Source organism: Rhincodon typus, chromosome 14, assembly GCF_021869965.1.
Source record: "Rhincodon typus isolate 14 chromosome 14, sRhiTyp1.1, whole genome shotgun sequence".
NCBI lineage: Eukaryota > Metazoa > Chordata > Chondrichthyes > Orectolobiformes > Rhincodontidae > Rhincodon > Rhincodon typus.
This window is the reverse complement of record NC_063345.1, coordinates 23,725,820-23,738,701: the sequence shown is the minus strand read 5'-3', so window position 1 is coordinate 23,738,701 and position 12,882 is coordinate 23,725,820. Positions and strand designations below refer to the sequence as shown.

General features: G+C 39.3%; 1 protein-coding gene across 6 annotated transcripts in view; it reads right to left on the bottom strand.

The window, feature by feature from the left end:
* The window catches only part of LOC109914208 (zinc finger MYM-type protein 3-like), a 121,721-nt gene that overhangs the window by 52,486 nt on the left and 56,353 nt on the right, over positions 1-12,882 (bottom strand). For all 6 annotated transcript variants that reach the window (XM_048604964.1, XM_020514128.2, XM_048604965.1 and 3 more), the window contains 6 exons: positions 11,437-11,552; positions 7,880-8,054; positions 6,711-6,857; positions 5,938-6,041; positions 5,123-5,291; positions 2,436-2,587 (listed from right to left, as the gene is read on the bottom strand). In XM_048604964.1, coding sequence (XP_048460921.1) covers positions 2,436-2,587; positions 5,123-5,291; positions 5,938-6,041; positions 6,711-6,857; positions 7,880-8,054; positions 11,437-11,552 — 863 coding nt within the window. The remainder of the gene's footprint in view (positions 1-2,435; positions 2,588-5,122; positions 5,292-5,937; positions 6,042-6,710; positions 6,858-7,879; positions 8,055-11,436; positions 11,553-12,882) is intronic.

The window sequence follows — 12,882 nt, the reverse complement described above, 5'->3', positions numbered from 1 at the left end:
TGTGCTGAGAAAGTGTTGCTCAACCAACTTTTCTTGGAGAGGAATCAAGAACTAATTGCAGTGATTGAAAGGGATTTTCTTTTTAAAAATGCAGTTTTCAAAAATACCCTGCACTGAAAAACTGCACTGTAAAAGCATATCCAAAGACACAGCATTTGCAGATGTATTAATTTATATGATCAAAATTCTGTCCAGTGGGATTTACTGCAGCACAGAAATACTAGAAATCTAGGCTTGGATAAGATATGCTTTACCCTGACTCAAGTGTCCTCGCGGTATACACATCTATCAATCTCAGTCTTAAAATGTCATTCATCCATCTACTAAAATCTCTCAGGTCCAAAGTTTTAAACTAGAGAAGTACTGGAATACAAGTTAATAGATGCTCCTGCAAAAACTAAAGGAAGTATTGCAATAATACCTTTTCATGTTCCACTGGAAAAGGAGTAAATTATGTGAAAAACACAAATATTCTTTAAAAAAAAGCAATGCAAAGCATCAATGCTCACATTTTTAACACAGCCCACCTTCTAATGCAGGCTGCAAATGATATTAACCTCCTTGTTGGCTCAGCTAAAAAGGGCTTAAGTTATATAAAGCCATGACTATTCACTTTAAATTACATTTGATTATGCTTGCACCAGCAAAGAGGCAATTGCCCCCTCTAGTGGAAAAGCATGACAAAAGCAGAATGAGAAAGGCAAAATAAAAATCGATGCAAAAAAATGTTTCAAATTAGTATCAGAAAACAGGGAAGGAACACTTGCTACATTTTCTACACGAAAATACTCAAAAATCAATGAATCTTGACTGGGCACCCAGATTTGAATCAGGAACATCTCAATCTGTATACAAATGCTCCAGCACTGAACTATGCACCCCTCCATTGCTGCCATTGAGTTAACTATCCCTCCCTTAAAAGTCTGTACTATATACTGACGTACACTTTCTGAAAATATGATTTATTTTAATTATCAAGCAACGAGGAAATAAAGAATATCGTGTTACACAATAAGGTCACTCAGGGCTATGTGACCAACTGAAACTGATGCAAATTTTTTTTAAAAACGGGGAAAGGTTTAGCAAAGGACTGATGACCATTTCACTTGCTTACAGAGCGCTCTGCATTAGTCATGATCCCACCCCTATCCTCACTTAGCATAAACACTGCTATACATTCAATTCATTTCTGCCCTTCATCTATTTTTTAATGAAGTATAAACTTCTACCATTACAGTCACTTGTGGCAGCCAACTCCCTGTACCTCCAGTGATTTCAGCTACAACCACATTCTCTTGAACTAAGGCTAAATGCTGTAATGCAAAGACTGCAGTGTCTTTATTGTTGTAGTTGTATTTATATTGAATACCCTCTTTGCCTGAAACCATCTTAAGGTAAGTTCACTGAGAAAACTGAGTAAACATTGCACTCAATTCACAGTTTTTTTGACCGAGTGATAGCATATTTCTTATAAAGATCAATTAAAGAATCAGTTTCACAGCACTGGAAGTGACCACGTAACTCAACATGTTAAACTGACTGAAACATATTTAGTTTAATGTCACCTCCCAGCATTCATTGCACTGCCCCATAGACTGACTCAAGTCCTTGCCAAACCCTTTGTCAACTCTTCATTTTGTGCAGCCAGGTTATTCCCTCATTACTACTAACAGAAATCAGTCCATGCTACCTCAGCGTCTCATAATCACACAAACATTATTTAAGCCTTTTCTGTGTCCTCTCTACCAAAGGAATTAAGCCCAGCACATCCTATCTTTACTCGGAGCTAAAATTTTCCTTTCTAGACAATGCTGTGGGAGGAAACCAGAGGACCCGGTGGAAATCCACACAGATACAGGAAAAATGTGCAAAACTCCACAAAAACTGGAATTGAAGCCAGATTCCTAGCGTTGCACGGCAGCAGGGTGAACCATTGAGGTTAGGCAGCATGAGTGCTTTGGTTTCCTCTCAGTCCAAAGATGTGCAGGTTAGGTGGATTAGCCATGGAAAATGTGGTGTTATGGGGACAGGGTGAGAGGCTGGGTCTGGGTGGGACACTCTTCGGAGGGTCAATGCAGACTCAATGGATTGAATGGCCTCTTTGCACACAGGAGGGATTCTAAATTCTAGCTGGGCTTTCTACAGTGGGAGCATAAGTTTCCAGTCTTATATGCTACACTGAAGCCAATAAGTATGCCTTCTTGACCACCTTATTAATGTGTCCTGATGCCTTCAGGGACATGCATTTTAAGCTCCCTTTGTCCCTTCACAGTGCAAAGGTGAATCTAAAGTGCCTTTGCTGCTTCCCCCCACAATATATCACTCAGATCAGAAACTAACTTTAAAAGGCTATGTGGAAAAAAAAAAATCTGGCTTTCTGCCATTTCTAGATAGACATGCCAACAGCTCAAAGAAGTCTGAAATTATTAACAAACCTGTTGAATTCCAAGACACAAGTAGTAAACACTATCCGGCTCGTACCGCTCCCCGTTGGGCCTCTGCACTTCTTTAACAAATTGAGCCAGCCCGTAGTTTAGTTCAGCAGCAGTGCAGGATAAAATATCCTCTTTAATCCTCATCGGTTTAGCTGATAGGAGAGAACAAAAACATATTTTTTATTAAAGTTGTTAGGATAAAGGTTAAGGTGACAAAAGATAGGATCTGATGTATGTGCTCCCTGCACTGGCTAATTCCTCCATTTCTAACATTGAAGGAAGCTTGTAAATTCTTACTGGCTACTGAATCAGTAACAAGGATATAATTTTCACAGAAAAACTTGGATTTTCAGAACTCAAGCCACTGCCAAATCGCTACCTATTCCAGCTCAAAACGTGTTTTAGAATATCATGAATTGCACAAGGAAACAGACATCAAGCTTCTTCAGTTAGCATAAAGGAAATGGCTGTCTACAAAAGCATCAACGTCCAAGTACCAGTTATGAAATTTCTCAGCTGAATTTCATTGTTTTACCAGTTGAAGTGAATAACTCTCAAATCTCTCTGCTGTGAGTTACTCACCGATCGAATAAAACAGATCACAATCCAAACCAAAACTCACTTAGAGCTAACTTCAACATTAGAGGATTAGGCAATTTAAGGGAGTGACTACAACTATTGGAACTTGAATAGTGAAATATCTATTGTGGCCTCCTATTTTTTTCTTAAAATACAAACAGCCATATGAAAATGGTAGCTACAAGAGCAAAGACTGACCAATCTGCAACAAAAGGCTCATATGCTGGATCCTCTCAGTTTCTCAACTATCTGCAAAGCCCAAGGTATTGTGTGAATGGAACATTCACCACCTGCTTAGATGCAGCAATCCGTCAAATTTATTTTGACTGTACCTCCTTTTATTAAGACGTCTATCACCAAGAACAACAGCAGCACTATTGTGGGCACAATCCCACACTATTAATTTGGACCATTGTCACCACTATTCTAGAATCATAGAATCCCTACAGTGTGGAAACAGGCCCTTCATCCCAACAAACCCTCAGAGCACCCCATCCCGCTACAACCCACCTAATATACACATTCCTGAACACAATGGGCAATTTAGCATGGCCAATCCACCTAACCTGCACATATTTGGACTGTGGGAGGAAACTGGAGCACCCGGAGGAAACCCACGCAGACATGGGGAGAATGTGCAAACTCTACACAGTCACATGAGGGTGGAATCAAACCCGGGTTCCTGGTGCTATGAGGCAGCAGTGCTAACCACTGAGCCACCGTGCCACCATCATCACTGGTAAACATCCTACAATTTCCACTCAATACCATTGTGGAAGCACGCTCATTGTAACAAAACTGTGGCTCATCACTATCATCTCAGAGATGCTAAGAATGAACAATAAATGTCACATCATCGCCATCACCCACATTTGGATAACTAGTCCTTTAAAAAAAAAAGTGCTTGGAAAGTATGGAGCAGGGGCATATCAGAAAATAGTCTATACATGCATCTTCCCTTTCAGTTGCAAAACGTACTGATCAGTTCATGTTGCAGAAGCATTTTTCACTCAAAGAACAACTACATGAAAATGAAAACATTGCGATTACACACCAATAAGCTTTCATTCTTCAAACATATTTAAATAGCTGTCTTAATGCATCCAAATTTTTTCCCTTCTTAAAGCAATGACCATGGGTGCCACAGCGATGGGAGCCTACTGCTACTTTAAGTGTTCATTGTTAATTCATGAACTATGACAGGGAATGTCAATAAGCTGTTCAACTGTATAGGACCTGTTAGCATACAGTACACCATTAAGAGACACAATCTCATGATATCATCGCTGCATCACAGCCTGTGACTTGAGGGTAAAGAAGTCTCAGGGCTACACCTTAACTTAGGCCAGCTGAAGTATGATGTGCTGAGGAAGTATACTACATTTTGTAACTAACCAGCTGAATGCTAGCCCAGCCATGAATGCTTCCAGGAATAAATGAACTATAATAAATCTGCTGGATTTTTCAAGATGTTATCCACATCCTAGTGTTATCCCTCATAGCATAGGAAACAAGTACTGCCATATCAAGTAAAACATATCCTACTGGATACAAATGAACATCAAACATGATAGCCACAAATCTAAACACTCTGAACGTTATCATTGGTTCTTTTTGTTTCACGTAAAACGTAATTGTTTAATAGTGGATGTTTTGCTCCCTACAGGGTGTAATTTTTTTTGCTGTTGATTTAAAGAAAAATTGTCAAAGCAACAGACACTGGTCTCAGTTTCTACATCAAGCACCAGCAATCACTCCTGGATCAACTGTAAAAGCGAACACAAAAAAAACCAGGAAATTGTTCATCACTGTATCGGCAACATTATTTCATTCATGACAAACCTTCTTACGCCATTTGATACTTGCAATTCAATCCCAACTAGCACTATGATAAAAGCAGTTTGCCCACTGGCTGATATTTACTTTGGAATAGATATATTTTATTGAAAAAAAATTGATAGTCAGTCCAGGACTGTTTTCCTGCAGAGGTGTGGGTATACGGTTTTGGCCATTGGTTTTCGTACCTAAGCCAACTACAAGTGTAAAAGGGGAATAAATGGTATATACTACTCCCATCAAAAGGAAACATAACAAAAGCATGAACTTACGTCCAAACCTGAGCTCTTCGCTTTTACTGGTATCGCCACTGGCATACTTAGCCTGGAGCCAGGACTTCCAAGCATTGACGCCATAAGAGTAATTTAATCCAGTACAGCACTGTTGGCTAGCAAGAGAATCACGGGAACAACTTTCTGAAAGCATCAGCCGCTTCTGACCCTGCAAGACAAAAAGTACACAAAAAGTCAACACCAAAATTCAGTCTTTATGATGAAGTGAAAAGTCCTGCAACACTCCCCCTAAAACTTCGGAATTGCCCTATTTTTCTATTCTCCATTCAGAAAATCTAAGCCTCCTTTTATATTTGAAATCAAAAAGCAAAAAGTGACTAACTTAAACAGCTTCTAGACAAAAAAAAATTTCACAACTTTCAGCTGCCCTTCAGTATCTTGGCCAAGTGGTCACACTTGATGTATGAATGAAAATAGTGAGTGGCATTAATCTATTTGTTAAGTGAAGGAAGTCCGGGCCAAATTTAATTTTGGCCTCGCAGCATGTTTACCCACATCTACTTCCTAGTTGGCATCATCAGTCTACAGCAGCTGTGTTCTCATATTTTCTCCATTCCTGACTGAAGCATTTATAATTACAAAATATTCCCAATTTGTATATTTTAGTTCTACATTGACATTTATCAAATGAATCATGGTGGCTGTGGAGCTTTTCACCAATGGCAAGAAGTTCTTGTTACAGTTCAACAATTTTGAATTAGGTTTTAAATGGATGGACCTACAATTTGACTCGGCTGACTTTTGAAAGTCACATGGTTGTGCCAAACAAAAAACAAAACCAACATAAATCATACCCTTCTGACTGCTCGTGGGATTTCAGATTCTGGCTGTTCTTCATCTGTTGTTACAATTCCACAGTCGAATAGGAAGTCAACACCAGAGTTAAGTTCCAATGGGGCTGAAATATAAAATAATTAAAACAATTTCTAAAATACTTCTAAAATATTTTATACCAGTATTGAGAAAATATGAAAATTATCTTTTTTAGGTTTCCTAACGGCAATGCTATTCTTTCAATGGAAAAGAATGACTCCACTATAGTAAAGGTCAATTAATCAGATCATCTACATGTTAAACAATTTCTCAATGAACTGACTGCCACATACTTGCAAAATAGCCAAGTCTCAGTTGATTGTTGAATTTGGATATCCACTGCTTATCCTTCCCTCTCTTAGCTACTTTTGCATCAGTATAAGTCAACAGAACCATTTCTGTAGGCTAAGTACCGTTACTTTATGTAGAAGACAGGTGCTCAGATTACAGACTAACTTTACATATCTACACACATCACAACAGCTTTCTGACTTGCATGTCAATGAATCTCAGTAAAGTATTATTTTATAGTCCATAAAACTATAATGAAATGCAAAGTTCATAAAATGGAGTAAGCTGTAAAAAGCTTCCTGTACTCAATTCTGCTCATGTTTATTATCAAATAAACAACATTTTCAAATTTGCATTGGGAAATTACAATAACAAGATTATCAATTAAAAAGAGTTAAATTAGTCAATATTAATATTATAGCTTTATAGCAGCAGGACAATGATAACAATAATTTATACTTACTTTTTGGGAAATCTGCTTCCAAATCCTGCCCTGGCTCATCTAAAACATTAGCCATCTTAACTGCCATGGCCAACACATCATCTCTGGCAGGTCCAAATAAGTCACAGTCTTCCAGGAGGCCATCAGCACTTGGATTGCTAGCAAGATCTGAACAAACAAGGAAAAAATAACTATACCAAATAGCATATTAAAAAGATAACTAATTCTAAAATATCATCAAGCGCAAGAATAGAAAAAAAATCCAAATACTAATCAACACTAAAAACTTAATAAACATACAGTTACTTAAAAAGGAAAACTCATATGAGCTGTCAGCTTTGCTCAATTGCTAGCACATCCATGTCAGGTCAGAAGATTTATGTTCAAATAGTTACTGGTAATTTTATAGGAGTTATGTTAAATTGCATGCAGACATTTACAAACAGGCAATTATTGGGATTTCACTTAGGCTCCTGTAAATAGGAACAGGCTGAAACAGGTGATACGGGGTTTGGAGGATTTGCAACGTGTCACTAAGTTTAAAAAAAAGTGGCTTGCAGGGTCCTGAGTGGTTCATCATAATCATATAGTGGCTAGTACGCTAGATTGGTGGCCACAGCAACCCCATTTCACATCAGAATCTTAAAGTACTGCAGCAAGGTAGCGGTGCCCCTACCTCTGAGCTCAAATCCCACCTGCTCCAGCAGTGTACCATAACACATCTGAAGAGGCTCTTTAAAATAATCTAAATGATCTTAAGTGTAGAAAAACTGGTTCCAGTTCTTTGCTTCCCTGCTACGGCTTTTTAGAACAAAACACAAGCTATACTTGTGGAGAGTACACAATATTTACTAACACCAGTGCCGTAATGAGGCACTTATTACATTGCTGAAAAACTATTTTCAATGAGATACTGAACAAAGTTGAACATAAAGATCTTATGGCTTGACTTGTATGGTTTCCTCTCAGTGTTATGAAGTTGAAATCTATTTTAGGTCATTCTTTCAGAGGTTCACTTTGAAACCAAAGAAAAATCAGGTGAAGAGGTGTACATTATAGCAATTGAAAAAAGTGTTTACAATAGTTAGTGTATTAAGGTTACATATGGCTTAAGGAAGGATCCATTATTCATCGGAACAGATTTAAGAATAATTCTGAAAGAGAAATGAACAGAATTAAATTAAACTTGCCACAAAGATCTGATGAAGCTTTCTCCATTTCCTCAGCCTCTGCTATCATCTCAGCCATGGCGAGTATATCAGCTTCAAATGGGTTTGAAGGAATTTTGACCTTCAGTTCCTCTATTGCCTCCACTATCTTATCAGCACTGTCTAAAGTAGTAGGAAGGAACATCGGAATAGGGACCTATTTTGCAAATCACATGATAGTTTGTTACAAATGTAAAACATTTCAAGTTTAATGAACAAAAACCTCTGTACATATGAAAATATTGTCCAGAAGCAGAAGTAGGTCAATCAGTTCTTCAGGCCCATTCCACCAATCAATAAGATTAAGGCTGATGTGTGTATGCTCCAAATTGCAGTTTCCCATCTCTCTCTGATAATCTTTGATTCCCCTTGTTGAATCTACCTCCCTCCACCTTAAAATATTCAACAACCATATTCTGAGACAGCGTTCCAAAGTTGCAAAACCCTCAGAGAAAAAAGAATTCCCATCTATCATGAAAGGGAGACCCCAATTTTTAAAAAAAACCCATTTGTTTCAGATATCAATGAAGTAAAACTTTTTTGAACCAACGAATTTGAAGCCTTTTTTAAATAAGAAGATCAAAACAGTATAGAGTAGTCAGCTTGTGGTCTCACCAATGCCCTGTACAACTGAAACAGAACTACTTATGTTTAATATCCAATACCTCTCATAATAAAGGCTAATGAAATAACTCCGCACAGGCAGGTATCCCTTCACCAAGTCACCCTTTATTTACACGTGCATAGTACTTGACAGTGGTCCAGTTCCCAGAGTGAACAGAACCTGTGACGCTTTTGTTTATCTGTCAGCCAAGACTCCTTGATTGGACTAGGCCGACAGCCCCAATCAAGCAATTCATATTCTATAAGGTCCACCCAGCTGATCTCATTACAGTTGCTAAACACCTACCTCTCTAAATTTGGGGGATGTAGGCCTGTTCATTTTCTTGTTGCAACTCCTGGGGCGTTTTTGTACCAGGTCTAGTTCCTCCAGCTCAGGCTCAGATATGGGAGGCGCGTACTGGTCTGCAGCCCGCCTCTTGCGCCTGGAGCATCTCGGAAGAAATTTATTCTTTTCCTCAGGAGGTAAAGGCATTGAGGCTGTGAGATCCACGGTGTCCATCTCAGACTCCGAGATTTCTTCAGTGCTAGACGGTGGTGGAGAACCCACTGGTTCCAACAGCCTTTCCGGCTGTTCTTAGAGGCCAGGTACGTTTTGCTCCTGTCCCATTTGCGAATTTGCAGCTTTCACATGGTCCATGCGCTTGTTCAGGAGTGCCTCACCTACCCGAGCTTTGCAAGATCAGCTCGTGACGCACATCGACCATGCCTCTTACCCATGCAGGGCCATTTCCGTGGTTTCAGCATCAAACTTTGAAGTAACCTGTCTCTCTCGCTCAGAGAAGTCTTCTGTCCAGCAGTGGTGTTCCTGATGCCATTTCACCCTCACCCTTGCAGGTTCAAGAAGATCAGATTGAAACTGGTGCACAGTCTTCTCCCCATTAGCAACTTTGCTGGCGCTAACCCCATACATGCATGACAAACGGTTTGATAATTAAATAGAAACCGGGAGAGTTTGGTAGAGTGAAGCTGAAGGCTGTTTCTTTAAGCCTGCCTTCAAAGTTTGGACTGCTCTTTCTGCCAGACCATTGGACAATGGGTGGTATGGAGCTGCCCATATATGCCAATTGCCATTAGGAAATATTCGAATTCCCTGCAGGAAAATGATGGTCCATTGTCAGTGACCAACATTTCCAGGAGCCTGTATATTTCAAACCTTGCTTGCAAGCTTTCATATCATCCCCGTGTTTGACAGATGCACTGTACTGTACGCGTGTCCACATTTGAGTGGGCATCCACAATGACGAAGAACATGGAGCCCGTGAAACACCTGGCATTTGGTCGACATACAACTAAGTTCAGGATTTATTCCCACAGATGTAAGGGAGCTGCTGGCTGTAATTTCTATCATTGTTGGCACTCTGGGCACTGCCTGACCAATACGGCTATGTCTGCATTGAATCCTGACCACTAGACACAATTTCTCGCCAACATCATCATTTTGCACACCCCAAGATGACCCTGGCGGAGTTCAGCCAAAAGCTGGCAGCAACCTTTGCTCAGGACAATCACTCCTACTCCCCGTAATAAAATGCCATGCTCTACTGTGATTTGGTCTTGCCAGGTCCAGAAAGGTTTTAGTTTTGGTTGTGATGGCCCTTTTGTTTCCCCCATCACCACCATTGTTTTAGTTTTGCCAGGACCGGATTACTTTGTGCCCACAATCTGATACTGTCAGCAGTGACCAGAAGGGGGTCCAGAAAGTTTAAAACCAGAACGGACTCTTCTGGTGGTGACACCACTGTTGGCATCTGCCAGCGGAAGGCAGCGCAATGCATCTGCATATGATACTTAGCCTCTTGGATGGTGCTCCAACTGTAATTGTACTCACTTAGAATGAGAGCCCACCGCTGAATTCGACCTGAAGCTATGGGTGGCACAGCCTTATCCTTTGAGTAGCCCTAGCAGGGGTTTGAGATCTGTGACTATTACAAATTTACGTCCATAAAGCTCCTGGTGGAACTTTTTCCCCAAAGGTGACCACGAAACCTTCCTTCTCTATCAGGGTGTATTTGCACTCTGCATCAGCCAAAGTCCCTTTCTCAAACCCACACTATGCTTTCTCACCATTCAGAACTTCTTTATGAACCAGTTTTGTCATAGCAGTTTTAATCATATTTTGAACGGTTTTAAAAATAAGTTATTGTAATAAAATAAAATATTGTAATTGAGCTGATATCACCTAACAGTTGAACTGTGGGAATCTAACTAACAGAACCATGAATCTTATTTAATCAGCAGGTAATTCCACTGTAACCAGTATCATAAACAAGCCAAGTCCAGTTCTCAAAAAGATGTTTACACATACTTTTGAAAAGAGATCCCTGGATGGGTTTTAACAGCAGTAACCTGAAGGTTCATCGGAGGCTTGACCGATGATGTTACCCAGCAGGGAAATGAAACGTCTGCGGAACAACGAACCAGCTCGGCAAGCCAACCAACCACAGCGTCCACAGTCTGAGCAACAAATCTACACTAAAATCTTAACAGCAGTAACCCTTTGCCTATATTCTCATTTTCTCAACACACTGTTGAGTCTACCCAATGAAAAATGACACTTGATGAGGTTACAAGACAGCAGTCAATACTTTAAAGAAATGAACAGAAGGGAAAAAATTGGAAGTGAAATAAACATCAGCATTCTATCCATTGCAATGTCTCTACTTCCTTTCCTCCGACATTTATAAATTCAGCAACTGAAAAATAATCACCCATGGACAAAAAAAAATGTAAAATTAAAAATTAGTCATCAGAACTAAGTTGAACCAATAGAAATTGGAAGTTTTTCATAATTTGCATGCTCCTACTTTATATTTACAAGCTTAAAAATGCAGTCTTATAAAAACTGAATTATTCACTTTTGATAATAAGTACCTCAGACTTAGTGTATTACATGTTACAAAAATTATGAAACTTACCGGGATTGGCATAGAGAAAGGCACTGGTGTGTTTTGACAATACATATGCAAAGGCACTGGTATGAAGACTGGCACAGGGATAGGTACCACAATCAATTGTGGCTTCCATTCTTCCTCTGCAATGGAAAATGAATGAATTTAAAAATTGGTTAAAGTATTGTAATCTTATTGCAGACATATAATGTTTAACCTCTGAGTTAGTAGAAAATAATTTAACTACTTTTTTCCAAACTTAAGACAAAGGTACAAGTGCCATGTACAATCCAAACCTTGCCCCCTCCCAACAAATACAAACCCATTTCTCCAATATTCAAAATATAATTTCAAAGAAATTTATCATAGTTCTGACAAATCAAGTACTGAGTTTCACACAGCTGGAAGTTGTCAATATTGTAAAAATAAAATCCCCTGCAGTAAAGTGATGGAAAAAGTTTCCTAAAAGACTGATGAACGGAGGAGAAAAAGCAGCAAAAAGCACCAACATCATGATCTTGAAAAAAAAACAATTATCTAAAAACTGGTGGCCTGACGAGGCTTGATTTCAAACCAAGTGAAGACAAAGAAAGAAGGAAAAGCATGTGAAAGCATGATGAAAAAAGAAAATGGTCCATTAGGTGACATCCCCCTTTTCCCCCCCCCCCCCGATTATAAAGATAAATAAAGATGATCTATGCATTTTGTATTCCATCTGCTACCAATCCCACCTCACCACCATTAAAGCACCCTAACTGCATCTTTAATAACTTCAAAGTCATGGCTTCCAATAATCAAATGTGTTCGTATAATGCATTTGATGCTGCAGGAAATATTTGATCACCATACACTGGTCCCTGCGTGGACTTGTGTGTGCTGAAAGCAGGAAATTCTGAGAATTACAGGAGAGGACCCGACACCTAAAACCATAACTCAGCAACAAGTCAGTAATGTCAGGAAGGACTGGGAAGATGATGGGAAATTTTAGGGAAACAAAAAAGAACATCTTCCCCTTCTTTGCATAGACTTTTCTCATTGGACTACCCCACTCAGCTGTCAAAACATGAACACCAGATTTAAAGGAGAGGTGGGGTAGAGCAATAATGAATTCAACACCAGGGATAAATGACTCCAGCACAAAAGACAAAGTAGTTAGTTGGGCTTAGAGAACACCTGATCAGCCAGACAGGGGAAAAAAAGATATCAGAACACTCACTATACAATCGATCATTTTCGGAAAACCAGTACATAGAAACCAGAGGAGCCATTTTGTATACAGTAAAAACGACAATGTAGAAATGCAACAAATAAGTAGCTTATTAAGATATAATTTATTGTGGGAGGACACTTCTTAAAGGCACAGTGGATCCCTTGATTTTCTTAATAGGCTGGTTATTAGAGACAACTGAAGCGAAATGGGATGTTAACCTACAACAGCAAAACCTCAGGCAAAGCACTACCACAAGCACCCTT